At 53.9% G+C, this 26,659-nt stretch overlaps 1 protein-coding gene and 1 long non-coding RNA gene across 4 annotated transcripts in view; both read left to right on the forward strand.

Moving 5' to 3' along the window:
- Nucleotides 1-21,622, forward strand: part of GTF2IRD1 (GTF2I repeat domain containing 1) — a 95,430-nt gene extending 73,808 nt beyond the window's left edge. For 2 of the 3 annotated variants that reach the window (XM_036410069.2, XM_036410071.2), the window contains 5 exons: nucleotides 12,478-12,555; nucleotides 14,482-14,674; nucleotides 16,421-16,458; nucleotides 20,053-20,189; nucleotides 21,388-21,621. In XM_036410069.2, coding sequence (XP_036265962.2) covers nucleotides 12,478-12,555; nucleotides 14,482-14,674; nucleotides 16,421-16,458; nucleotides 20,053-20,189; nucleotides 21,388-21,456 — 515 coding nt within the window. In that variant the 3' untranslated portion in view covers nucleotides 21,457-21,621. Of the gene's footprint in view, nucleotides 1-12,477; nucleotides 12,556-14,481; nucleotides 14,675-16,420; nucleotides 16,459-20,052; nucleotides 20,190-21,387 lie in introns of all 3 variants that reach the window. The other variant, XM_036410072.2, reaches the window with a different exon arrangement.
- LOC123651158 lies at nucleotides 16,465-17,725 on the forward strand. The gene is made up of 2 exons (XR_006739662.1): nucleotides 16,465-16,766; nucleotides 17,200-17,725. It is a non-coding gene; the product is annotated as an uncharacterized LOC123651158 (long non-coding RNA).
- Nucleotides 21,623-26,659: the final 5,037 nt, after the last annotated feature.

Consider the following 26,659-nt stretch of genomic DNA (forward strand, 5'->3'; position numbering starts at 1 on the left):
GTCCCGACAGAGAGGCAGCCCTTACCCTGGCACAGCGGAGACGTGGAGACTTTTCCTTTCTCTTTTGTCTAAAGATACGGAGTGAGCCTTAGTTGGCTGACTAGGAAGTGTATGATAGGAACTTTCTTTTTTATTCTTCTCAAATTGAACCAGATTTCTACCCAAACCCGCCATTACAGAGCGGCAGAAACTTAATCTGAGTCTATTGAGGATCCCCTTTTCCCGGGACTTGTGTCCAAGTTTCAGAGGATGTCGTAGTGCTGAGAAATTAGGAGCGTGGGGGTGGGGGCGGGGGCGGGGGTGGGAATGGGGGGTTAACTAGCCTGTTCCCCAACTGTGAACACTGAGACACCCCCCACACTATGGACACCGAATATCCACAACATTCCTCACACTGTGGACACCGAATATCTACATCATGCTCATGATCTGCCCATTACAAGGACTCCCCACGCCAGCACAAGTGACCTGTCCCAATAACTTGTCTTAAAGGAAGAAACTGAGACTCCGAGAGATAAAGGAACCTGCTAGAAGTCACTGATCACTCAGGATCTCCCGCCTTCATCTTTCATCTACATTGGGTGGCTCTTTGCTGCCCCCTCCTGGCTGCCAGCATCTGTAACATTGGTCCTACCTATCTAACCCCTTAGGCTCATAATACTTTGGGTTCATTTATTTATACAACATATATCTGCTCTGTGTCAAGCAAGGTATAGGAATACAAAATATTTAAAAATCTCCTCTTGTGGTGCTTATAGTCTAGCGAGGGAGACAGAGAAATAAGAGACAGTTTTATCCCATAGTGACTAGTGCCATGGAGACAAATACAATAGATAGGACTGTCTGTTAAGAAGTGAGGGTATAGCCGAAACCGGTTTGGCTCAGTGGTAGAGCCTCGGTCTGCGGACTGAAAGGTCCTGAGTTCGATTCCGGTCAAGGGCATGTACATTGGTTGTGGGCACATCCCCGGTAGGGGGTGTGCAAGAGGCAGCTGGTCGATGTTTCTCTCTCATTGACGTTTCTAGCTCTCTATCCCCCTCTCTTCCTCTCTGTAAAAAATCAATAAAATATATTTTTTTAAAAATGAGGGTATAAGCCAAGTAGAAATCCAGGTCAAAACATCCCGGGGGTGGGGCCAGTCAATGCCCTGGGGCCCTGGGCATATTGTGAAAGTAGAGCTGACAAGGTTGCTGATGCTGTGGGTGTGAGTGTGTGGAAAAGAGAGGACAAAGTTGACGTTGTGGGGGAGGAACAGACTTTCCTTTGCCCTCTAGGTTCTTCTGGCTGGCCTAGTAATCAAACAGACACGAGATGTGTTAGCATGAGGATAAAACCAAGTTTATTGCACACATATGTGTGGGAACCCTGCCTACAGGAGAGAGTCAGAGGCCCCTCAGGCAGGAGAGGCTCACAGAGGTATATGAGACATCCTGAGCCAGGGACAAGATAATGCACCTCGGGGGCTCCAAGGGGTCGTTGCAGGAAGATAAGAGCAGACATTTGGTTTTTAACACATTTTATTGATTTTTCACAGAGAGGAAGAGAGAGGGATAGAGCGTTAGAAACATCGATGAGAGAGAACCATTGATCAGCTGCCTCCTGCACACCCCCCACTGGGGATGTGCCCGCAACCAAGGTACATGCCCTTGCCCGGAATCGAACCCAGGACCTTTCAGTCCGAAGGCTGACGAAGAGCAGACATTTAGTAAACACAAGTTTGCGCTGTCCCGTAGAAAGGCCAAAAGAAATAATTGCCTTTATTATTATTTTTAATATACTTCTATTTATTTCAGGGAGGAAAGGAGAGGGAGAGAGAGAGAGAGAAACATCAATAGTGAGAGAGAACCATTAATCAGCTGCCTCCTGCACACCCCCTACTGGGGATCGAGCTCACAACCTGGACATGTGCCTCTAACCGGCATCAAACCTGGAATCCTTCAGTTCCCAGGCCGACGCTCTGTCCACTGAGCCAAACTAGCTAAGGCAGAAGTCATGTCTTTAGCTCAAGACAATCTGCATACCACTGGGGCACATCGAGGTGGGGGGGGGGGATTCATCCTGAATCCCCAAAACATCAAGATTTTGTCCTGAACAACTGGGAAAGATGGGAGCAGGGCCTGAATAGTGGGCAAGTTTAACCCCCGAGAAGATCAAGCAGGTCGGACCGTTGGATCCACGAATCCGGGGGGTCCCCACCAGACACCTGCAATAGAGAGACCGTCTGTATTTCAGTTACGGAACTGGGTCACAGTGAGGATGAGGACAGTCCAGTCAGAATGGGTGGGTATAGAAGGCTAAACTCTGGTGAGGTCGGGCAGTGGCTGCAGGACTCAGAGGTGGGTGGAGTTGGGTCTAGAATCTAGATGCGGCAGTAGGGTGTGAGAAGGGAGCGGGGAAGGTTCTGGAAGGGTGATCAATCGTGGTCCTCACGGCGTGGTCTGCAGGCCTACGGGACCCGCAGGGACAGATGTGAAGCTGGCGGGTCCTGAGGGGTGCTTAGAGCTGGCAGGGTGGCACTGAGGCTGGGCACGGTTGGGTATGAAGGCAGCAGGGGAGGACTCAGGGCCGAGCCCAGAGTGCTGCAATCTCCAAGTAACCTTGAAGGAAAAGAGCCTTTGAAGGAACAGGGGAAGGTGGGGCCCAAGGAGAGGAAGTGGAGGGGTTTGCGGGCAAGAAGAGCTGAGTCCTTCTGGGCAACACCAGAGGGATCCGAGAAGTAAACAGCATTCTAGAACTATCCTCAACTAATGGCAGCTTTTTAAAAAGCCTTGGAAGGGAGTTCCCTGTTGCTGGAGGGAAGCATTTGAGCGGAAGTTTGCGTGTCCACCCCCCACAGAGGCTGCTTCCCGCAGGGCTGGCTTCGTGCAGCTCCCACCAGCCGGCCTGGTGAGAAAGGGAAGCGGAGTCCAGGCCCTGCAGGACCAGGGAGGGGTGCAGCGTGAGGGGCCTCCCCCCCCCACACACACACACCGCATTCCTTCCCTTTGCTGCTCAGCTCCTCTTTGGTCTGGGAACCAAATGGGAACCAGTTACAGGCCCAGCTGCCCTGGCTCCAGCTTCCTCTCCTTTGGTTCCCTCCACCCTGCCCACCCTGCCAGCGTGAGGGAATTCCCTGCTGAGCAGCCCAGCTCCCCACCCCTCGGGCACCCAGGGCAGGCGGCCCCAGAGACACAGCAGGGCTGACGACTTTCTGTCTGACCCCAGCCAGTCAGGCTGCCTGCCTGGGCTTCGGTCTCCCTGTCTCCCTGCGTGTGAAATGGGAAAAGTCCCACAGCAGGGCCACCTGAGCGCACAGCCAAGGCAAGAGGGGGTGGGGGGGAATGGCCCGTCCGGAGCAGGAGGGGCGAGGCGGCCAGGCCGGCCAGGCCGGGCCAGAGCGTGGGGGCCTGGAGGCCTGGCTCTGCAGTGTGGGCGGACCCAGCAGGCCCGGCCTGGGCAAGCTCTCCCGCAGATGTCCCCGGAGCGGGAGCCGAGCACTCGGTGAGCCAGGGCCGGGGTTCCTGGCAGCCCCAGCTTTCTCTAGGAAGTCCTCCCAGGGACTGTTCCATAAACTCGACTTGAGTTTTAATTTAAGGAACTACAGCGTAAAATGACCTTCTGCTGAGGAAGGGAGACAATTCTACTCGCTCACTTCACTGCCTCCCCCTGCACAGCCGGAGGCCCAGTTCCCGGAGCGAGGGGAAGGCCCCGTTTTCAGGGAGCCTCTCACATGGGGGGCATAAAAGATGAAATAGAGAGGGGCGGAGACCGGGATGCCAGGACACCGGCTTTATTGAAGAGAAGAGTACCACTGCCAGCTGCTGAGAGAGAGAGAGAGAGAGAGAGAGAGAGAGAGAGAGAGAGAGAGAGAGAATGCGCGAGCTAGCGCGAGGGCTGGGGTACAAGCACCTTTAAGGATAGGGGACGGGGCTTAGGGCACTCAGCACACGCTGATTAGTGGTTTCGTGTAAGGCCTATGATTAGGGACCTAGGGACTTAGGAATCGGGAGCTTAGGGTATTTGGCAAGTGCTGATTGGTGGTTCAGTGCTCAGGAATGTCCTGCTGCAGGTGGGGTTCACGTCTGTCCATCAACTGGAGGAAGGCAGGGTCTATTAGGCATCTATCAGTGTTCCCAAGGGCGCCCCTCCTGGGGTCCGTCCCTCAGCAGGTGCTGTGTGGGGTGGACTTCCCGGGAAGAGGCCCAGAGCTGGGCCTGGCTGCTGGTGAGGCGCTGCCATCCGCTGAGGGCGTTGGGGGGAGGAGGGGGGCAGGAACGGGGCCCCTTCTGGAACCTGTCCCACCACTTCTGAGCCGCGTGACCTTCGATAAGTTAACTGTGATCTTGGATAAGTTCACTATCTGATCTCGGACTGGCAAACGCGCAGTCTGTGATCTCAGCTAAATAGCCTTCTTGCCTCTGGGCCTGGAGGCTACGGGAGCCCAGACGCCCTCGGGGAGTGACCTTCCCCCACTCCCGCCCCGCTCTCTGCCCCGCCCGCGTCCCAGGCTGCTCCTCCGGCTCCTCCTTCCCCCACCCTCTCTCCACCCTTACACCAGTCAGGCTCCTGAGAACTCAAAATAAAACCTCCTTTCTCAAGTTTCTAAAGATAACCACAATTCCAGCGCCAGCCACATGTTTTTCCACTTAATTATCTCTGCTTCTCTTTGTTAATTAGGCTCCAGGAACGATGGTCCCCTGCCTTCCCGGAGGAGCTGGCATCTGGGGGGCGGGGCCGGGAGGCCTTTGTGGGCAGACAGAGCCCGGCTGCCAGGCCCGGAGTTGGCCGGCTGCCTCCTTTCTTCCCGAGAGAGAGGAGAGGCTGCGCAGTGGGCGCTGGAGGATGTGATGTCAGGAGGCCCCACCCGCTTCCTGGCCTGGGGGGGCCCGGCTGGCTGGGTCACTGCAGCCCCATCCTGCCCTTGGGTTGGTCGGTGGCCCCAGCCCCGCCAGGTGGGGGAGGGGGACTCAGAGTTCCCCAGAGATTGTTAAATGCGGGGGCAGGGGGGCTTCACGGGCCCCCCAGAAGGGGCCTTCTGACTCTTGTGCAGCATTCCAGAAAACCTCCCTGAAACCATGTCCCTGTCCGGGACCACCCAAGACGACAGGAACGGCCAGGGCCTTTCTCTGGGTTGGGAGGAGATCCGCCGGAGGGGTCACCAGGCCCCGCCTGCGGAACGGAAGCTCCTGCTGCCGGATCAATGCCTCTTTGAGGCACAGGAGTGGGGCGGGGCTCCGCACAGGCGTTCGCTGGGTGGACTGGATCTTTCCAGCCTCAGGAGGGAGGGGTCTTGTGACAAAAGAGGCCTCGTGGTGAGGGAAAGTGGGGAGGCCAGGGGCCCCCAGGCATGGGGACCGGGATGGCACAGCCTGCAGAGGGGCCCTCGAGGGTTTGGGGGCTCCGGTGCAGTGATTCCGTCCGTGAACAGTTCCCAGGTGTCTGAGGTCAGGCTCTGGGCTGGGTGCTGGACATTGAACCAGCGCTGACTTTCAACATCAACAACCTGCCTTTCGGAGCCTGCATTCTGGTGTGGATGCAGAGAATAGCCAGTGTGTGTGGAGTATAAAGCTAAGGAGAAGCAGAGAAGTCATGAGAGAGGTTGTGTTTATTTTTAGGGAGTTACAACAGTTGGGTAGGTGTCCAGGAAAGGCCTGAGGGGGGCGGTAGTGAGCTGGGGGAGCGGGGGACAAGATGATCGCTGCAGGCAAAGAGCACCTGAGCTCACCACCCGCCAGGGTGTTGGAGGTAGAAACGGGAGGGGAGGCTGGCAGTGCGGGGCTGGAAAAGAACGCTGCCTTTTGTTCTGAGTGAGCTGGGAGCCAGTGCAGGCTTCTGAGCAGGAGAAAGGACCCAGTTTAGACTTTTAACAGGATCGTTCTGACTGCCGGGGAAGGACAGGTGGAATCAGGGAGGAAAGGAAGGCGGGAGGCCCGGTGGGGAGTTGCTGGCTCCAGGTATATTTGTAGCGAGAGTCAATAGAACTAGCGGATGGAGCTGTGAGAGAGAGGAGTTTGACCTCTGGGATTCGCAGACCCAGTGGGGAGACTGCAATGTCAGCGCTCATTCCGTGGCTGTTAACTCTGGGGGGGCACCTAGCAGTAGGTCCATGCACAAGTGGAGGCTCGGGGAGCAGACTGGGCTTGCTGTCTAATTTGGGGAGTCACGAGCACATTTCTGGTTCTTAAAGGCCTAAGACAGAATGCGATCATTGGAAGTGAGTCAAGTCAGAGCCGGAGTCCTGGTGCCTTCGGTGTTCGTGGGTTGGGAAGATGAGGAGGGGCTGGTCAGCTGGTCAGGGAGGAGTGGGCAGTGTCCTGAAGCCCAATAGGAAAACCCCCATTCCCCCACCCCCACCCCCCCAGAGGAGAGCCTTCTCCCCTTGTGGCCAGGAAGACCCCACAGCCGGAGACGGCTGAGCATCCTGCTGGGATATTGGGATCAGGCTCTGAGCTGTGGTGGCTTCTTAGCAGGACCCAGTCTCGGACACGAGAGGAAAATTTGTCCTTCCCCCATACATGATCATAGATGCCACACAGGGCGGGGCGGGAAAAGAAGGTCCCCCCTCATGGTCCACTATCTGTCCCATGAAACTGCGCAGATTTCCCATAACCTCAGGTGGGGACCTGGGGAATGGCCGGCAGAACATACTCCCTGGGTGGCAAACAGGAAGAGTGGTACCACACATGTCTTGTGTGCCAGGGGGAGGAGGATGGATTTGTCCGGTGGACAGCAGCCCCCGGCAGGCTTTAAGCAAGGGAAGGACATGGTCAGGCAGGCTGTTTAGAAAGATCAGCGTGGCTTGCAGAGCAGAGCATGGATTTGGGGTGGCCAGGTGAGACGTTCTTGCCACAGTGAGGTGAGAGTCCACTGATCCATGGGCTGGACGTGTGGGGAGTTTCCCTGGGAAAGTGGCCTGCCGCCCTTGCCGGCTTGGCTCAGTGGATAGAGCGTCGGCCTGCAGACGCACGGGTCCCAGGTTCCATTGTGGTCAAAGGCACGTACCTCAGGCTCCATCCGTGGCCCTGGTTAGGGCACGTGCAGGAGACAACCAATTGATGTGTCTCTCTCACATTGATGTTTCTCTCTGTCTCTCCTCCTTCCTACGACAGAAAAATATCCTCCCGTGAGGATTAACACAAAAAGGGAAAAAGAAAGAAAGTGGCTTGTCATGGAGACCACCAGGATTTGTGGATGGGGACAAGGGGATTTCCTGTGGCTGCTGTAATGAATGACTCAGACTTAGTGGCTTAAAGCAACCCAGGCTTATTATTGTCTCTCTGGCGCAGAGGTGAGGAGCCTGAAATTAGCCTTATAGCAGGGCCACGGCTGGGGCATCGGCAGGCAGGTTTCTTCCGGAGGCTCTAAGCAGGAGCTGTTTTCTCCTCTTCCAGCCACTGGGGGCCACTCAGACTCATGGCCCCTCCTCCATCTTCAACACGTGACTCCGCCCTCTGCTTCCGTTATCCCATCGCCAGCCTTGGACCTTCTTTTTTCTTTATAAGTGTTGTGGGGTCGAACCCTGGGTTCAAAATAAGACCACCGGAGGCAGATGATTGATGTAAAAAAGCAGGCAAGGATTTATTGGAAAACTGGCCAGGACGGCCACAAGAGCACCATACGCAGGTGGAGTCCACAGGACCACACGGTTCCAGGTGTAGGCAGTCCTTTTAAAGGTCCAGACCACAGGAATTTTCCTTTGTTCTGAATTCTAAATTCTAAAGGCTTGGAATGTGGCCCTATCTTCTGAGAGCCGATAACACAGAAGCAGAGCTCAGCGGTTAATCTCTAAAGGTTATCTACAGTTTCTACCCCTGAAGCTACTGAGTCAATGGGAATCAGTCTCCTGTAGTCCTGGTCCCAGGCAAGGGAAAATCGCCTCAGCCTCCAGGTCTCCACCTGGAAGCTGAGGTAACTACCCTCTGTTTAAGCAGGTGCAGAAGCCAGAATGGCAGGGTTAAAATTCAAACAGCAGTTTTTACCCAAGTATGGTTGCTACCATATTTGTTTCATTTGCTTTTTTTTTTTGCTTTTTTTTCTTTTTTTTTTTTTTTTCTACTTTTATAACCAAGTATCAAGTCTGGGGCTTGTGTTTGTCACTTAACTTGGTGTAACATGTTGCGGAAATGTGTAGCTGTAGCTTGTTTGTTTTCTCTGCTCCGTAACATCGCCCAGGAGCGGTTAGACCGCCCTGAACTCATCTGCCTTCCTGCCCTGGGCTGTGGGGGCTGCTCCCGAGGCCTCATGTTTCCTTTTGCGCATGTGCAGGGGTTTCTCTTGGCGCATGAGGTCACAGGCCTGGGCACGGGCCTCCACCCTCCTGCAGCCCAGCCAGCCCCCCTCTCGGAGCCTCCGCTTCTCCACCTGTAAAACGGAGATGACAGAGTTCCTGCTGCCCCTTCGTGCAGGCCCAACCAGGGGTTAAAAGACAAACCCAATGCACCTTCTTCTCCTGGCACAGGCTGGTGCCAGGGGAGGGAGGCGTTGCTCAGCTGCAGGCTGGAGGGAGGAATGTGGCTGCTCTCCCACCTGTGGCCCCAGCAGCTGCCCTCCCATGGGGCAGCGCCCTCACGTCCACCATGCTCTCTGCAGGCCCAGGCCTGCCCGGGTCTGCTTGATGCCTGGGTTGCGGAGTCCAGGCCTGGCAGAGCGAGGGGAGGGGAGGAATATTTATTCCACCTTGTGGACAGAGCTCTCCCTCTACGCAGCCCTTCCCTTGCTGTTGGCTGCCTCTGTGCTTCTGAGTATGATCATGCTTATCGGCATGGGCATGGGCGTCAGTCCTAGCCACAGGCCTCACACCAGGCAGGGGAAGCCCAGGCTGCTTACAGCTCTTGTACTTTGCCCCAGGAGAAGGCTGGGGGGGCCACCCCAGGCATCACCCCGAAGCTGATTGGCTTAAAATTGTGTGTCTACTATGGCTGTGATTTAATAAGCTTGGTTGCTTTCTTTCCCCAGGCAAAATTCCGTTAATCCTCGGCTAACAGACAGCAGATGAGAAAGGACTAGATGAGAGCCTCTGGGGCAGACAGTGGTGAAAGAGAGGAGACCAGGGAGCTGGACTGAGCAGGAAGAGGCGGGAGAAATGCCCCCAGGATGGGGCTGGGCAGTGGGGTACAGGTCACTGCTTCGCAGGGAGGGGAGGCACTTTCTGGAAGCCACTAGGGGATAGATCATGGTGTGACTTCTCTCACGCCCCCCACTGTGTGCTTAGTAAGAAAAGGGTACTGGATACATTTTTTAAAAATATATATATTTTATTGATTTTGTACAGAGAGGAAGGGAGAGAGATAGAGAGTAAGAAACATCGATGAGAGAGAGAGTCATCGATCAGCTGCCTCTTGCACACCCCCTACTGGGGATATGCCCGCAACCAAGGTACATGCCCTTGACCGGAATCGAACCCAGGACCTTTCAGTCCCCAAGCCGACGCTCTATCCATTGAGCCAAACCGGTCCCGGCAGTACTGGATACATTTTAGAAACTGTCCTACCTAACATGGGAAAATCAAACCCAGAGGATTAAGAGAATAAGCTTCCATTATCTGGAAGAGTCTCCTGTAAAATTTCATTTCCTGGGACCACAGCATAATTGAGACATTGCTCTAATAATGCAATGCCATCAACAACGATTTGATTTTGATGGCTCGAGAACTTAAAAGTTTTTTATGTGACATGGTTAGATCCTCCCAACAGGCTAGGATTTCTATTTGGAGGAAGTGGAGTGGTTTTCCAGAGAGGTTGAGTGGTTTTCCAAATGTCACACAGCATTAGGGTTACAGTCAAGATTGCTTTGTAATCTACTGAGCCAGGGACCTTTCCTGTCACTGCCCCTTCTTCCCCACTAGATAGGCATCCAAGCAGCTACCTTAAGGCCACACACACACACACACACACACACACTCCACATTGTGCCCTAACTATGTTTCCAAATGGAGAACATTCTGCACTGTTGCAGCTATTGGTGTCTTTTTCAGCCAGCCTAGGTTCAGAGGAGCACAGGAGGTATGGTTTATTCCAGCAAACCCAGGATAGGTTTGCTGACTCAGGATTCAGAGTAGTAATAACTAGCCTTTCTAGGGGTGTCGAACTCAATCAGAGAAGGGGCCAAAATCTAAAATCCAGCCTAAATCGCGGGCCGAATGGTTTACTGAACAGTCATAAACTGTCATTGTGATGGAAACGCAGCGGAGTGCAGTGATGACAGAGCGGTGCGGGCCACATTGCAAGGCCTGGCGGGACGGATTTGGCCCGCGGGCCTTGTGTTTGACACATGTGCTTTAGACCATGAGTGTAGCTCCTGTCCCCCTGCCCCCTTCTTTGCCCCAGGGGTCAGCAGAGGCCAGGCCAAGCTGCACAGGCCAGGGACCTTGACCACGACTCACATCAGGGAGACCGGCTCTGTCCTGGGCGCCTGCGAGCCCCAAGCCCAGTATGTTCTGATGGTCACGTTGCCCTCTCCCCTGCTCAGAGCTGGGCAGGTTGGGGCTGGGAGGAGGAGCCCCTTCCCCTCTGGTTCAGGTTTCCTCCCAGAAAGGGGGTCCCTCCTTTGCCCCCACAGCCCAAGGAGCTGCCTCCTGCTTCCTCTGAGCACCCAGAGGGCAGGGCCCTCTCCCCGCCAACCCTCCCACCCCCAGAACCTACCGGCCCATTTATTCCACCGATCCTCTAAGAAAAAAGGACCGACTTTCCTCCAAATTAAACAAAAGCGAAGGAGTGGGGAGACGCTGAGGCCCTACAGGTTGAGAACTGCTAGCAGGGCCGCCTAAGACCATCGGAAAACACAGATATTTTACATTACAACTCGTGACAGCAGCAAAATTACAGTTATGAAGCAGCAACGAAAATAATTTTATGGTTGGGAGTAACAGCATGAGGAACTGTATTAAAGGGTCTCAGCATTAGGAAGGTTGAGAAGCACCGCTCTAGGTGGTCCTTGGGCCCAGGACCCTGTCACATTGTCTTCCCAGGACCTGGAGAAGGATCAACTCGGTTCTAGCCAGGTCTGGGGTCCTGGAGACCATCTGGAGGGGCCGTGCTGGGGCTGGTGGGAGGGGGGTCTCTGGAGGGGTTGAGTTGTGGGTCTTGGTGCGGCAGAGGACAGCCACCACTCCCTGAGAAGGGGACGCAGGAGGTTAGCTGGGACGCCTGGTGTTTTGTGTCTCAGGCATCCCTATAGCTGAAAAGAGACAGGCAGGACCTTCTAGATACGACAGATCTAGACTCCAGAGTCAGGAGGGGGGCCCCGATCAGGGCAGGACAAGGGGCAGCAGTGAAGGCGCGTGGGGAAGAGGGCATCAGCAGTGCGGAGAGCTTGGGCAGCTCCCCTGCTGGGAGAGGGGTGTGCAGATGGGGCAGCTGATGCTGAGAGATACTGGGCCTGGGAAACGCCGCTCCCTAGTCGGCCTTCTCCATGGAGCTGAGTTCTGTGAGGTTTTCCAGATTAAAGCAGGCGATGTTGTTCTCCTAGGCCCATCTGTCTGTTCTGCCCCTTATCTCCCAGGCCCTGGCTCCCCGCCAGTGTCCAGCTCCGCCCCCACCCTGGCCGAGGCCAGTGTGGTTACTGAGTTCCTGTGTGACGGGGCACAGTGCCTTTCCTGGAACCCCAGCTCTCTCCCCAGCTCAGGCCACGAGCCAGCAGCCTGCTCTCCCGGGACCCTCCTCATGCCATCCACCCCCCTGGCCTCTCCTACACTCCAATCCCCCAGCCCAGGCCCTGTCACTGGGGTTCCCCTCACCCCACTGCTTTTCTCAGCCTAGGAGAGGGGTGAGGGGAACACAAGGTCCAAGCCCCATGAAGAGCTGCCCTGGCAGAAAGGGTGCACAGCCTCACTGCCTGGTGCGTTCTGTCTCCCTGGGGTTGGTGGACTGTGAGGCAGGCAAGGTGAGTGCCTGTTAGTCCAGTTCAGTCACACCGGTACCCACTGCTGGACCCATCACAGCCACTTCCCCTAGCACCAACCTGGGCACCCACCACATCCAGGATGCTGTGACCTTGCACCCTTTGGTGCCATGCATGAGCCAGTCCTTCTGCCTGGGTGCCTTTTCCCAGCCCCACCCCACCCTTCCCAGCCTTCTAAGAGAAGGAGAGACAGCCCTGAAACAGCTGGCTCTCCCAGGGGGCCTCTCTGGACTTGCACGATTCATGCCCCATGTCTCCTTGAAGGAGTTTCTTCTGGGTGGGTGCTGGGACTGTGTGCTGCCCCTCTGCGCGGTGAGTGCCTCAGTGGAGGGGCCCTGCCTCTCTCTCTCCAGGCTGTTCCTGCTGCACACGGGGCCTGTGCTGGAGGAGCTGTTCAGAGAATGAGGGGTGGGTGGATGGATGGATGGATGGATGGGTGGGTGGATGGATGGATGGGGACCGAAGCTGGCTGCAGGGGAGTGGATGGGGCCTGGAGAGACTGCTCCAGCTGATGAGGGTGAGGGGTGCCACATGGGAGAAGGAGCAGGTGCAGTGGCCAAGCCCATGCCAACCCTCATGCCCCTTGTCTTCCTCTTATAGATGAAGATGATGCCAACAGACTTGGGGAGAAGGTGATCCTTCGGGAGCAGGTGAAGGAGCTCTTCAATGAGAAATACGGTCAGTTTCCCGCGGGCAGGGCCCCTGGGGCAGGGTCTGTGGGGCCAGACTTCCTGGGTGGCCCCTCCTCCCTCTGCAGCCAGCATGGCCTCCAGTTGCCCCCAGCCGGCCTGCCAGCTCGCTAGGGCATAGTTGCTCTGCCGGTGATGGATGGGAACTGGCCCCTCCGTGGCCCTTTCTGAGGAGGGAGAGAACCAGTCTGTGGTATGCAGTCAGCATTTCTGCGCCTCCAGGCCTGGGCTTGTGGCAGAGGCCATGGCCCATGGCCAAGTACTTACTTATGCGCATGCCCGTCTGCCCGGCCAGTGCTCAGCTCAGCCCTGAGGACTCCAGAGGAAGCAGTCTGCCCCGGCCATCAGGGGTCCAGGCCCCGGCTGGAGATGGGCATGGGAAGATGAGAGCCAGGAGAGGCGAGGCCCTGTGCTGAAGGCCGAGCCCAGGGTGGAACCGTTAATACAGTTACCATTGATACAGCACTTTCTTTTTATATATTTATTATTGATTTTTTTACAGAGAGGAAGGGGGAGGGATAGAGAGTTAGAAACATCGATGGGACAGAATCAGCCATCAGCTGCCTCCTGCACACGCTCTACTGGGGATGTGCCAGGTACATGCCCTTGACCGGAATCAAACCTGCGACCTTTCATTCTGCAGGCCGACGCTCTATCCACTGAGCCAAACCAGTTAGGGCGATACAGCACTTTCTAGATTATTGAGTGGCAGGCTGTACCACGGGCTCTACATGCATTGACACTGACCTGTGATGAACTTTGTGTTGTCTCCATTTTGCGTTGTAGCAGAGGAGGCATACAGTAAATTTTTTACAGAGAACAATTTCAGGGAGAGAAGAAAAGGCAGAAATGAGCGGGCGGGTTAGGAGTTGGGAGGCTGAGGCCTCCCGGTTAGTGATCAGGAAAGCCTCTCGAGGAGGGGGTGTTGCGGCTGAGACTGTAATGTCCAGAGGGGACAGACACTGGGGCGAAAGCTTGCCAGGCAGAGGGCCCGGTGGGAGGGCGGAGGCCAGGAGCAGAGCGCGCAGGTGGGCCAGAGTCCCGTGCGGCAGGGAGGCGGGCAGGCCTGAGGCGAGTCAGGGTTTCGCTTTGAGAGTAAGTGGGAAGCCACGGGGGGGGGGGGGGGGGGGGGGGGGGGGTGTTGTTGTGCTGTTGTCTTTTTCACTTTTTATTTTGGAACCTGTCTTCAAACATACACAAAAGCAGGAAGAATGACCTAGCGGCCCACCCCGTAACTCACACCCGGCTTCTGTGATTACCCACATTTTGCCAGACTCGTTTTATCTGTTTCTGCATACTCACTTGGATATGTGTAATACTTTAAAATTAACCCAAGACATTACATCACTTCATGCATAATACTTAAGGACTTAATTTTTTCTAAATGAAAATAGTGGGTTTTAAGCAGCTGTCAAGTCCTCATTTGTCGGGTCCCGGTGTGCACATTTGACAAATCGTTGCACCCGGCACCTGTGACAGCACCTGTTTCATTATCAGCATTGGGTATTAGATTTGTAGTTTTGCTAATTGGATAAATGGTGTGTTTGTGATGACTTTTTTTTAATATATATATTTTTTATTGATTTTTCTTTTTACAGAGAGGAAGGGAGAGGGATAGAGAGTTAGAAACATCGATGAGAGAGAAACATCTATCAGTTGCCTCCTGCACACCCCCGCACTGGGGATGTGCCCGCAACCAAGGCACATGCCCTTGACCGGAATTGAACCTGAGACCTTACAGTCCGCAAGCTGACGCTCTATTCACCGAGCCAAACCAGTCAGAGCTGTGTTGACTTTTTAACTATCTGGAGTTGTGATGGCTACTGCGCTGGACCCTGCCGGGTTCCAGCCCTCTCCCAGAGGGCTTGGCCTTCACAGGGGACATCTCCTTACCCTGACCCCCTGTGACCTCTAGGTGAGGCCCTGGGCCTGAACCGGCCTGTGCTGGTCCCTTACAAACTGATCCGGGACAGCCCAGATGCCGTCGAGGTCACAGGCCTGCCTGACGACATCCCTTTCCGGAACCCCAACACATACGACATCCACCGGCTGGAGAAGATCCTGAAGGCCCGGGAGCATGTCCGCATGGTCATCATCAACCAGCTCCAGTGAGTGCCCTGCCCCTGAGGCCAGGTGGGAGAGTGGCTGAGGGCCGGGGAGAGGGTGCTGCCTGGATCTGGGAAGGGAATCCCCCAGCAGGCCCAGCCTAGACTGGGGAAGGGGAGGGGGAGATTGAGAGACCTATCATGTACTTGCACAGGATCCGGGAGGCCTGCTAGCTTAGCACTGGAATCTTAAAGCTCAGAAAACTGGTACCCAGATCGAGGGAAGGGGCGGTGAAAGTCAGTGTGGGTCAATGTGGTTCCAGACACAGGGATCTTAGCCTGTCCAGGCCGCTGTAACAATACAATAGGCCAGGTGGCCTAACAGAAATGTATTTCTCATATTATAGTTCTGAGGGCTGGGAAGGTACCCGCAGATCCAGTGTCTGGTGAGGGCCCACTCTCTGGTTTACAGATGGCCACCTTCTCCTTGTGTCCTCACACGGTGGAAGGGACAAGGGAGCTCTCTGGGACCTCTTCTATAAGGATCAATCCCATTCACCACGGCTCCGCCCTCGGGACCTAATCACCTTCTAATACCGTCACCTTGGCAACTAGGTTGCAACATTGAATTTGGGGGACACAGACATTTAGTCTGTATCACCAGGTGTCCTGATTACAACCCCTTTCTGCTAAAACACACATCCACAACAGTCATGGGTGTTTGTTTATTTTTAAATTTTGAATTAAATTTGACTTTCTGACTTTATCATTAATTTTTACCCATTTTAATGGCAATATAATTTTAATGGCATTAAATCACCCAGAGGTATTTTATTCTTATTTGTTTTTGTCCCTATTTTGCCATATAGCCTTATAATATTTTAAATAGAATAGTTTATTTGATTATTTTCAGATTTAAAAACAAAGCAGGGAAACCTAAAAAGGTAGAAGAAAAGAAGATAATCCACAACTCTCCTCTTCAGAGTTCACATTGATCTTTCCCCTACGCATATTTCCTTTTGAGTTTTAAAAATAAAATGAGATTTGGATGTGTACCAAAACATCAAATCATTCAGAAAGGTCTCCAATGAAGAATAGAGGTTTCATCACACACACACACACACACACACACACACACACACACACACCCCCCACAGGCTGAGCTCCCAGAGAAATCACCACAGACAGGCAGGGGCTTTCCAGCCCTGCCTCCACTTTGTCCTCATACCTCTGAGACAGGCTTCTGGAGACAATGAAACGGAGGTCACCGTGTTCGTCTGTAGACTAAATAAAACTTGATGTCTCCTGTCTGGCTGTCTTGGTTGCACTTGAGCACTATTTGTGTCCATGATAGTTCCCTTAATGACCGTACGATGGGCCATATGGTCTCTACAGATGGACATTCGAGTTGCATCTCAATTTTTTTGGTTCATATTAATCATGCTGCAAGTAAAATAATAAATAAAATAAAAAAATAAAAGATTTGTAATAATAATAATAATAATGCTGTGATGAATATCTATTGACATAAACTGAGCCATACATTTCTGATCCCTCGCTTTGGAGATGAGGGAACCAGGCCTCTAGGGGTCATTGGCCTGACACACGGCACTTAATAGAGACCAGGCTGGCCATCCTGCCTGCTCTGTGGGGAGGGGAGTGCTGACCATCTCCATCCAGGTCTTCCCTGGCTGCCCTCCAGCGGCAGTGGTGGCTTCTCATCTCGCAAGAGATGTTCGTATGCGGGGCATATCAAGTGAGAAGGAAGAGAACCCTCATTTTCTGACTGCCCCCTCATTTCTTTTTCAGACCTTTTGCAGAAATCTGCAATGATGCCAAGGTGCCAGGTAAGTCAGAGGCCGAAGAAGGCACCCTTCTGCCTTGCAGGGACCGACCTGCGGGCATAGAACAGGTGGCATGCAGCAAGTGTCTGGCCATGTAGAGAACAGTCTGTCCCTCCTGCTCAGTAACTCCTCCAGGTAACCTGAGATCTCCATCTGCAGGGCCCGCCCTCCCAAAAGGCCCCAGGAAGCCTGTAGGTGCCCTTGGAGGGGGTCCCTGCCGCAGCTGAGGGTGTCGGATCAACTGGAGAGAGAGGATGAGGGGCCGGCTGGAGCCAGGAGGGGACCTCAGATAGGGTCATGAAAGTGACTGGGTGCGATGGGTGCTTCTCCTTTTTCCACGTTCCGCACAGAAAGGGAGAAGGACAGGTTCCTGAGTGGAGGAGCTGGGGGTTAAGAAATAAAAGAAAGAGACAAGAGGCAGAAATAGATTCATCAAGCTGGGTGCCAGGTGGAGGGCTGTCACTCTGATGGAGGGACAGTCAAAACCCACCACAGACAACACAGCGCATTTATTGATTTCCACAGGGGGGTTTAAGGTCAAGGTCCTACTCATTCCCTCATTCCTCGGATTTAGCATATCAAGACTTGGGTGAGTCAAGGTCCTATTTGTTCCTCATTCCAAGCACAGGGATAAAGATAAGAAATCAGTACTTAACATTTGGGAGGCTGTTTCCTGGAAGGCCCTGCCAGTCACCTCAGACTCAGCTGACATTAATTTAAAGGTCATCCATGTGCATTCCCAAGGGGCCCTCCAGAAGGAGTGACATGATTGGCAGGAGCAAGGTAACCAGGTATTTCTGAGACTGGCTGGACACACCCCCCCCCCCTCGATTCCACTTGCATTGGCAGGACCCGTGCCTGCACCGGCCTCTGGGCTTTCAGAGCCTTTCAGTTCACAGGGACCGGGGAGACGGTCTTGTACGTCCGTTGTGACTGAGAAGGTGTGCGATAGCACTCAGGACGATTATGGGGAGGGGTGGCCTCTTTGTTCGGCTGGGAAACGGAGCCCAGAGTGGAGGAAGGACTGGCCGAGGCCATGCAGTGAGTTGGTGGCTGCCTAGAGCCCAGGGTGCAGGTTATCCATCTGAACCGCAGGCCTCTGTGGTCTATGGCTGTTCCGTGGGGAGAGTAGTGGGGTTCAGCAAGGCCACCCCACCCCAGCCTGAGACCTGAGGCCCGCCTGCCCATAGGTTAGGGTTCACCTGGGACTCCACTGCCTGAGGCGGCACAGCCCAACCAGAGACCACCTCCTCCTACCATGTGCCCATTACCAAGGCCCAGCAGGGCACCAGGCACTCAGGGGAGGGAGGTGATTGGGATTGAGAGCTTCTCCCAGGTCAAAGGCAGAGACACAGGGCCCTGAGAAGGCCTCCAAGAGGAGAGTTTGGGACATTATCAGAGGTAGATGCCGTCACTTACATCCCCCACCCCCACCCCCTGGCCAGGGAGACTGCCAAAGGGATGTTTCTAAAGCCCAGGGCCTGGGGTAGCATCCAGGGGGCCCAGCCAGCCTCCAGCAGCGCCCACCTGCCTCCCACAAAATCCCCTCCCCCCGGCTCACAGCCTAAGCCAGCCCTGCCTCCAGAGTCTTCTGTTTCCCGGGGTCTCTGTTTCTATCACATCACAGATCCCCCGTTTCTCTTCACCAGCCAGAGAAGGAATTGCCCTGGGCCCAGCCTACCCTCACACTGTCGTTAAAACCCTTCTCGTGGGCTGTCGTCAGATTCTGCTCAGTAGCCTGTTACTCAGTCAAGCCTCAAGCCCCGCTTGTGTAGTGCACAGTTGCAGATTTTTTTTTTTTTTAATAAAACTTAGATCCTCACATCAATTTAATTCAGCAGCAGCAGAACCTGCCGAGACCTGCCCTGTGCGGGCTCGGTCTCGGGCTCTTTCACACACAACCTCCTGGAGTCTCGCAGCACCTGGTTGTCCACTTTCAGCTCAAAGAGCTTTCTCAGTTTCCCAGGGTCACCCACAGGGTAGGTGGCAGCCGTGAACTTTGAACATAGGACTTCTGGCTCTAAACCGGAGCTCTCTACACTGGGGCACTCACTGCCTTGTCTCCTGGCCCCTGTGAACTGTCAATCTGAGAGGTTCGGGTTGTCATGCAGGGACAGTAGCAATAATATCGATACCAATTCTCAGTTTCTGAGTATTTACAGGAGACCATGCACAGCATCTCACGGGACCCGCCCAGCAGCCCTGAAGAACCTTACTTACATTTTACTGGCAAGGAAAGGAAGGCGCAGGGACATTTACTAGGTGTACCGGTTACCAATGCAGATTTTTTTCAATAGATGGGAACAAGTGGTAATCTGAAGGAGCAAGGTCTGGTGAATATGGCGGATGGGTTGATACTTCCCAAGCAAGATCTTTTAATGTGTCTTTAACTGGTTTTGAAGTGTGTGATGGTGCATCATCATGAAGCAAAATGACTTTGCTGTGTCTTCTCACTTTACGATCAAAGCATGGTTCAAATTGATTATTTGTTATCGGTGTCAATCAGTATTAACGGTTTCACCTGGTTTTAGAAGCTCATAATACTCCATACTTCCTGATCCCATCAAACACAGAGCATTGTCTTCTTTCTGAAGCGATTTGGCCTTGCAGTCGATGTTAGTGGTTGACCTGGATCATCCCCTGATTTTGTGCATTTGGGATTCTCAAAATAAATCCACTTTTCATCTCCAGTTACAATTCGATGCAAAAAACACTTTCTTTTGTGCCGTTGAAGCATCATTTTACTGATGACTTTTCGGTTTTCCATTTGTCTTTTCGTTCAGTTGCCGTGGCACCCATTTCCCTTCCTTTAAAATCTTTCCCGTTGCTTCTAAATGATCAGAAATTGTTTGCTGAGCAACATTTAATCTTTCTGCAAGTTGTTTTTGAGTTTGACACATCTTCATCCAATAATGCTTGTAATTATTGGTTTTCAAACTTTTTTGATTGACCTAGACGTTCTTTGTCTTTCACATCGAAATCACCACTTCCAAAGCATTTAAACCAGCGTTCACAAGTATCTTGAGATGGAGCATGTTCACCATAAACTTCCTGAAGCATACGATAACTTTCAACAGCACTTTTCTTCAAAATAATCAATCAAAACTTTCCACAAATGTTTTTGGCACAAAATTCGACATTTTTAAGTATAAAAATATCTATGATGTTAAAACCTTCAGATAGCATACATATCAAATGGCATATATGTCAACATATGTATAACTCCATCTATTGACAAAAATCTGCACTAGTAACCGGTACACCTAGTAACGACTCTCCCCAATGCCCTCGGGAAGCCATGCTTTTCACCATGGGATTCTGGGCCCCAGAGGAATTCTGGGAGTTCTGGGGAGGCCTCCCTGGGGGTGAGGATATAGTGTTAGCAAAGGCAGACGGGTAAGCAGGAGCAAGAGGTGGACGAATGGACTGCGGGGCCTAGTTAGGGAAGGAGGCTGGAGAGAGTGGCCTCTGGTGGGTTGGGAGTCTTGAGTGGTGAAAAGGGGACTCTAAACCTGACACAAAGGCCCTCCCCAAAGGGGTTGGTAAAGACAAGACACAGTCTTGGCATCTGGTGTCAGCAACCTTTCCTCCCACCAGCCAAAGACAGCAGCATCCCCAAGCGCAAGAGAAAGCGGGTCTCCGAAGGAAACTCGGTCTCCTCTTCCTCCTCGTCTTCCTCTTCCTCATCCTCCAACCCGGAGTCCGTGGCAACCACCAACCAGATCTCACTCGTGGTAAAGTTGCACAGATCTGGACCTGAGCGCTCTTCTCTCTGGCCTTCGCCCTGCACTCGGGCAGGGCCGTCCACTGTGGGGTGTGGGTTCCGGGTGCGGGGAGGCACTGGACTCTGAGTGGGCTCCACAGCCTGGGGTTGCAGACACAGCTGCCTGATCTACCCACAAGGTGGTCCAACCCGCTCATCAGGACCTCACAGTTGCCCCGGCAGACAATCCCTTTCCCACTGGCGAGCCAAGGCTGAGAGAGGAAGAGAACCTGTCCACTCCCCCAGTAGTACCTGCCCACGACCCCGAGCAGAGTCCCCATTTTGGGGGGAGAGTCAGATACTAAGCTAATCTCTGCTCACGTCTCCAGCACCAGCCCCAGCACAGCCCTGGGAGATGAGGGTGCTCTCCACAGTGTGACCTCACTACAGCAAGTGGCGGCTGGAGAACCTCTTGCAGAGCCCTGCCTGCTCTGCCACGTGGCTGGCTTTGGTTTTCTCCCCCTCAACAGGAAAGCCTCCTTAGGGGCAGACGCTGGAGAGTTCTTTCTGATTTCAAAATATTACCTTGGAAATCCTGAATCCAAATGGGAAGAATATTGGAACACATTTAGAAAAGATTTTTTTTTTTTTTTAAGGTACAATTGCCCTACGTTATATTAGTTTCAGGTGTACAACGTAATGATCCAATATTTGTATATATTGTGAAATGATCACCACAATAAGTAGTTAACATACATAGTTATAGATTTTTTTTTTTTCTCTTCCTCCTATAGTTCAGGATTTCTTTACCCTTTGACCATGTTTCCCTTCATTCCGTTCCTGGAAAACCCCAAAGTTCAGGCTTTGCCTTTCTCCCTACCTGGGTAATTTGGGTGCTCCCCCCACGTCCCAGAGAGACAGGGCAGCTTCTTGGGAGTGTGAGGCCTGGAGGAGGCTGTGGATGGGAGTTCTGAGCCGATCGCTAGTTCCCTCTGGCCCTCCTGTCTGGTCCACACAATTAGTCCCTGAGACACAAGTGGGAACAGGCCAGAAGGCTCCAGCTTAGGGTCTGTGGCTACTGACGGACTGTGTGGCCTCGGGCAGGCCATGTCTCTTCTCTGGGCCTTCAGCATCCGAGGAAGCCCTTCAGAAAGCGAAGCTAAGGGTTCTGGTGTTCTTCCTGCATCACCTGGAATCCTAACCGGGACCGTTTGTCCCCCTCTCTCTAGCAATGGCCCATGTACATGGTGGACTATGCCGGCCTGAACGTGCAGCTGCCGGGACCTCTGAATTACTAGACCTCAGTGCTGAATCAGGACCTCACTCAGAAAGACTAAAGGAAATGTAATTTATGTACAAAGTGTATATTCGGATATGTATCGATGCCTTTTAGTTTTTCCAATGATTTTTACACTATATTCCTGCCACCAAGGCCTTTTTAAGTAAAAAAGAAAGAAAAAATTGCCTTTGTGTCTTCTCTTTTGGAATCGCAGCTGCAGCCGTCCCTAGATCGAGGTCAGGAAACCCAGCTCAGATGGCCTGCCAACGCCCTCCTTTCTTGCCAAAATAGTAGTGGTATCCCTGACCCCTGGGCTCTGGTGTCTGGATACAGACTCCATTTCTCTGCTGCTGCGCCCATGTGACCAGGACGAGGGGTCCACCAGCCCCCAAGCACGCAGTGTGCTAGGGGGTTGTCCTGGCCCCAATGACTTGGTGAAGTGAAACTTGCCAAGTGTGATTGTGAAGTGTGGGCGCTCCTTCTGGAGGGAAGGAGCTTTGGGTTGGGCCTGGAGGATAGGGTGGGGTTGTTTGTTTTTTAGGGTGGGTTTCTTATAGAGCTCAGGGTGTTGGAACAGCAGAATGATGGCTCATATTTGTCTCAGGAAGACTGCTGTGGGGGCAGACAGAAAGGTGGGAGAAGGGGTCGGACCAGAGGCAGAAACACGTCAGGGGGCCTGGCACGCTGGGGCTGCTCACTCACTCCTGGTGAGGAAGGTGGGCATGGGCGCTGAGGGTCCTGATGAGGAAGGGCAGGGCGACCTCCCCTAGCGCAGCATCAGGAAACAGTCCCCGAAGCTGAGACCAGGAGCACATGAGGAGTTGGTGGGACAACATGGGGGGAGATAGGTGGGCAGATGGTGTTCTAGGAGGAGAGCACACGGGGTGCAAAGCCAGACTGAGAACCCGGCTCTCCAGGAACAGGAAGTCACAGGAGCAGGGGGCCGGAGGAGTGTGGCAGGGGGTGAGAGAGGGTAGGTGGGGGCAGGCAGCAGGCTGGGACATGATGCTGCACTGAGGGGCGGCCCAGCAGGGCACTCGGCCCGGATACATCCTTTTTCTCCCAGGTTTAGGAGGTGGAAGGGGGAGGGCAGGGAGGCCGAGCTGGGAGTACCAGGGGAGCGAGGGAGAGCCATGACCAGAGCCACATTTTGTAATGGTCTGCCTTCCTGCAGAGGGGAAAGGTCAGAGGCGAGAGAAGCTGGAAGACCTCATGGGAGGCTCTTCAGTCTTTCCAGCAAGAGCTGGCAGTGGTTCGGCCAGGTGGGAGAAGAACAAGGTCAGCCACCAGAACGTGAAGGTCAGTTGGTCTGGAGTGTGGGAGGATCAGAGTGACCATAGACCCAGCCAAGATCCAGCAAGAGGCCCAGGACTTGGAGGAACTGGGTTTGAGTCAGCTGAGTACATGACAGTCCAGTACTTCTGCCAGCCCTCGGGGTCAGCCCTGCCCCCAGCTGGGAGGGAGGGCTTCCCAGCCTCAGGACTCTGCTTCCTCCCGGACAGGTGACGGAAGAAGCCAGCGACCACAAGCTTGGCACACCCCACCCAAACTATTCCTCTGTGCGCTGGTGTCGCCACCTCCCTCCCGCGTCCCAGGGGCCCCTGGGCTCACCCCACTCCATCCTCAAGCCCCGGGTCTCTTCTCTGCAGGATCAGGGGAAGGCCGACCCCCTCCACCGACTACCACCCTCCAGGCGGAAACTGCCCACGAGGAAAAGGCCAGCCCCAGCGGACACTTGGCCGTCAGCCCCCTGACCAGGAACCCCTGGCGCTCCCGGAATTAAAAACCTCTGCTTTTCCAGCCCCACAGCTCTGGGTGCACACATCTCCAGCCGGCGCTCCGGGCTCCTCCCGGTCTGTCCCCGCCGCTGCCCCTCACCCCACGGCCTGTCCCCTTCTTTCCCCCCCACCCCCACCCCACGGCGGTCCCCACGCGGCGGGGGGGCGGCTGCAGCCTGGGGCGCCCCCACCCTCCGGGCCGCTGGCGCCGCTCCGCTGTCTGGAGTCTAGACCGACCCCGCCGCCTCCGCCCGGCGCTCAGATCGGCGGCCAGAGCGGAAGTGGGTCCCCGCGGGGCGGGGAGGGAGGGCGGGGGCGTGTGCCCCCAGCAGCTGCAAGGAGGGGGGTGGGGCCGGGGTAAGAGCCCGGGACACCGATCCAGGACGTGGGGTGCAGAGCGCCCCCCGCCGCAGACGGTCTGTTTGCACCATGCATGCGTGCAATTAAGTGGGCTGGTGCAGCAAACCTCGCCTTGGTGCCCGCCCTCATTCCATAAACTTAGAAGGGGATTCCCCCCCACCTTATAGCCCCCACCCGGACCCTAGTCAAAGCTCTTGAGCCAAGAGGTGGCCTGTGGCAGCTTCCCCTCCTGTCCCGGGAGCTGCGGGCTTTGGAAGGTGTGTGCGGGCTTAGGGCAGAGGACAGAGGACAGCTGGGCCGCCTGACCGCCTGCCTGTTGTTGTTGTTTAAATATATGTTATTGATTTTTTTACAGAGAGGAAGGGAGAGGAATAGAGAGCTAAAAACATCAATGAGAGAGAGACATTGATGAGCTGCCTCCTGCACACCCCCACTGGGGATGTGCCTGCAACCAAGGCACATGCCCCTGACCGGAATCGAACCTGGGACCTTTCAGTCCGCAGGCCTACGCTCTATCCACTGAGCCAAACCGGTCTCGGTCCGCCTGCCTGTTTTGCTCAGTCCTCATCCGATGTGGTGGGCTTCCCGAGTGTGTTCCTCGCAAGCACCGCGCCGCCCTGCTTTCTCTAGAACAGCCAGATGCTGTTTATGCAGCCTCTCCAGCATCTCAGTGTACTGTACTTTTTTAAAAGGGATTTGATTCAAAGCGCTCATTCTTTAATTAAACTTCATTTAGCCGCCATCTGTCTGGGTTCAAAATGGCTTCGTGTTTTGCAACTCTAAATGAGAATTGTTATTGGGCTGGTAAACACACCCGCACACAAAAATCGCAAAAACACTTTAGAAAGTGCTAAATGAGGGACGTGCGGAAGGAGCGTCAGGAGCCGCATCTTAAACATTCTAATTGCTGGGGAATGTATGCTGGTGGGTACACAATCATTTTATATACAAATCTTTGTATAAAAATCTGGTATCAGTGAAAAGATCGAGATTATAGAAAATGCCAGAATTATAGCTGACTGAAAACAGTAATAAAGCAATAATCAGCACAGGGACAAAGCCAGGATGAGGCTCCTGGGGAGGGGAGGGAGGGGGGAGGGGGGAGGGGGGGAGGGGAGGGAGGGGAGGGAGGAGAGACGATGGAGAGGTGGCAGCTCTCACAGGCACCTGCTCCCATCCCAGTGCCTCCCTCACTGCCTGACACCTTCCTTCTGCAAAAGTGAGGCGGGTAACGAAGCACCAGTGGCTGGAGCTACATAACAAGCCTGTGAGAAACCGTTTTATTTTTTTAAAGAGGTCAGCATTTTTTTTTAATGGAATGCTGTACATTTTATTTTACTTTTTAATATATATTTTTATTGATTTTTTTTTTACAGAGAGGAAGAGAGAGGGATAGAGTCAGAAACATCGATCAGCTGCCTCCAGCACCCCCCCACACACACACACACACACACTGGGGATGTGCCTGCAACCAAGGTACATGCCCTTGACCGGAATCGAACCTCGGACCTCTCAGTCCGCAGGCCAACGCTCTATCCACTGAGCCAAACCGGTTTCGGCAAGAGGTCAGCATTTTATTCATAATGATCTACTGCCCCCCAAATGTGGAGGGCTCCCTCCCTCTCAGCTGGCCCAGGCAAAGAAGGAGAAAGAAGAGACAAGATGGAGAAGAATGATATTCCCTCTTGTAAGCCTCGTGTTGTGGTTCCATGAAAGGTGAGTGCTTTGGGGGAAATGACACGAAGGATGTTTCGGTGGAGAAACTGAGACACGAAGACAGCGAAGGAGCAGGCCTGGAGGCTGTGGTCTCTGGGCAGACAGCGCTTAGGGTGCAAGCCCTGCCTTGTTGGCAGCATTCTGGGTGACTGGGTCTGAGGAGACAGAAGGGGAGTGAGAAGAAGCCGGGGTGTGGATGGCAGCAGGACTCCAACGACCCCAGACGCTGCACTGGTCTCCACAGCACCGCCTTTCTGTCACACTGGATTGGGGGTCCTTCTTTCGTTTCCTCAAGATGGCCTCCCCTTGCGGCTGCTCCTTCCTCGTTCACCTTTCGCTGAAACGTCATGGAATGGCCCTCCTCCAAGAGACCTTTCCCGCGCACACGGTGTTCCAATTTCATCTCCTCTTTAAAATACCGTGTCATTACTGCCACGTGCAATGCTGTCTTCCGTGCAGTCATTCTCTGGCTGCCTGCCTTGCTTCATGACGGCAGGCACAGTGTCCCTCTGCTCACGGTCACAGCCTAACACCTACCACAGGCAGGGGGTGTGGGAGACACTAAATGTGAGCCGGCCACACAGGTGCCTGAATCAGCTACACCTGTGTCCACGGCAAACAGAAAATAAGTACTCCCTTAACTGCACAGCCTCCTTCCAGTGTCTTCCTCTTTTCCGATCTTGCGTTCGCTGTATTCCATCCCCATGCACTGCTTTCAAGGCAAACGCAAGTGCAGTCCGACAGGATGAGACTTTTTAAATATATTTTTATTGATTCCAGAGAGGAAGGGAGAGAGAGATTGAAACATGCATGATGAGAGGGAATCATGCATCGGCTGCCTCCTGCATGCCCCCTACTGGGGGTCAAGCCCGCAACCCAGGCATGTGCCCTGACCAGGAACCAAACCTGAGACCCTTCAGTCCACAGGCTGACACTCTATCCACTAGAGTAGGGGTGTCGAACTCAATCAGAGAAGGGGCCAAAATCTAAAATCCAGCCTAAATCGCGGGCCGAATGGTTTACTGAACAGTCATAAACTGTCATTGTGATGGAAACGCAGCGGAGTGCAGTGATGACAGCGCGGTGCGGGCCACATTGCAAGGCCTGGCGGGACGGATTTGGCCCGCGGGCCTTGTGTTTGACACATGTGCACTAGAGTGTCAAACCAGTTAGGGCGAGACTTTTTACCTAAAACTAATGTCATAGATATGAGATGATAGAAATAGCAGTGGGGAATGTTAGGGACATAAATAGAACAGTGGGGACGAACTTTATTATAAGAAATATTAATCACGCTCTGCTAATTGTGATCGTTCTGTTCTGGTCAGAGCAAGCACAGTCTGACCTGGCTGAGATTATAGAATTGGG

This window comes from Pipistrellus kuhlii, unplaced genomic scaffold (assembly GCF_014108245.1).
Source record: "Pipistrellus kuhlii isolate mPipKuh1 unplaced genomic scaffold, mPipKuh1.p scaffold_m20_p_4, whole genome shotgun sequence".
Classification (NCBI taxonomy): domain Eukaryota; kingdom Metazoa; phylum Chordata; class Mammalia; order Chiroptera; family Vespertilionidae; genus Pipistrellus; species Pipistrellus kuhlii.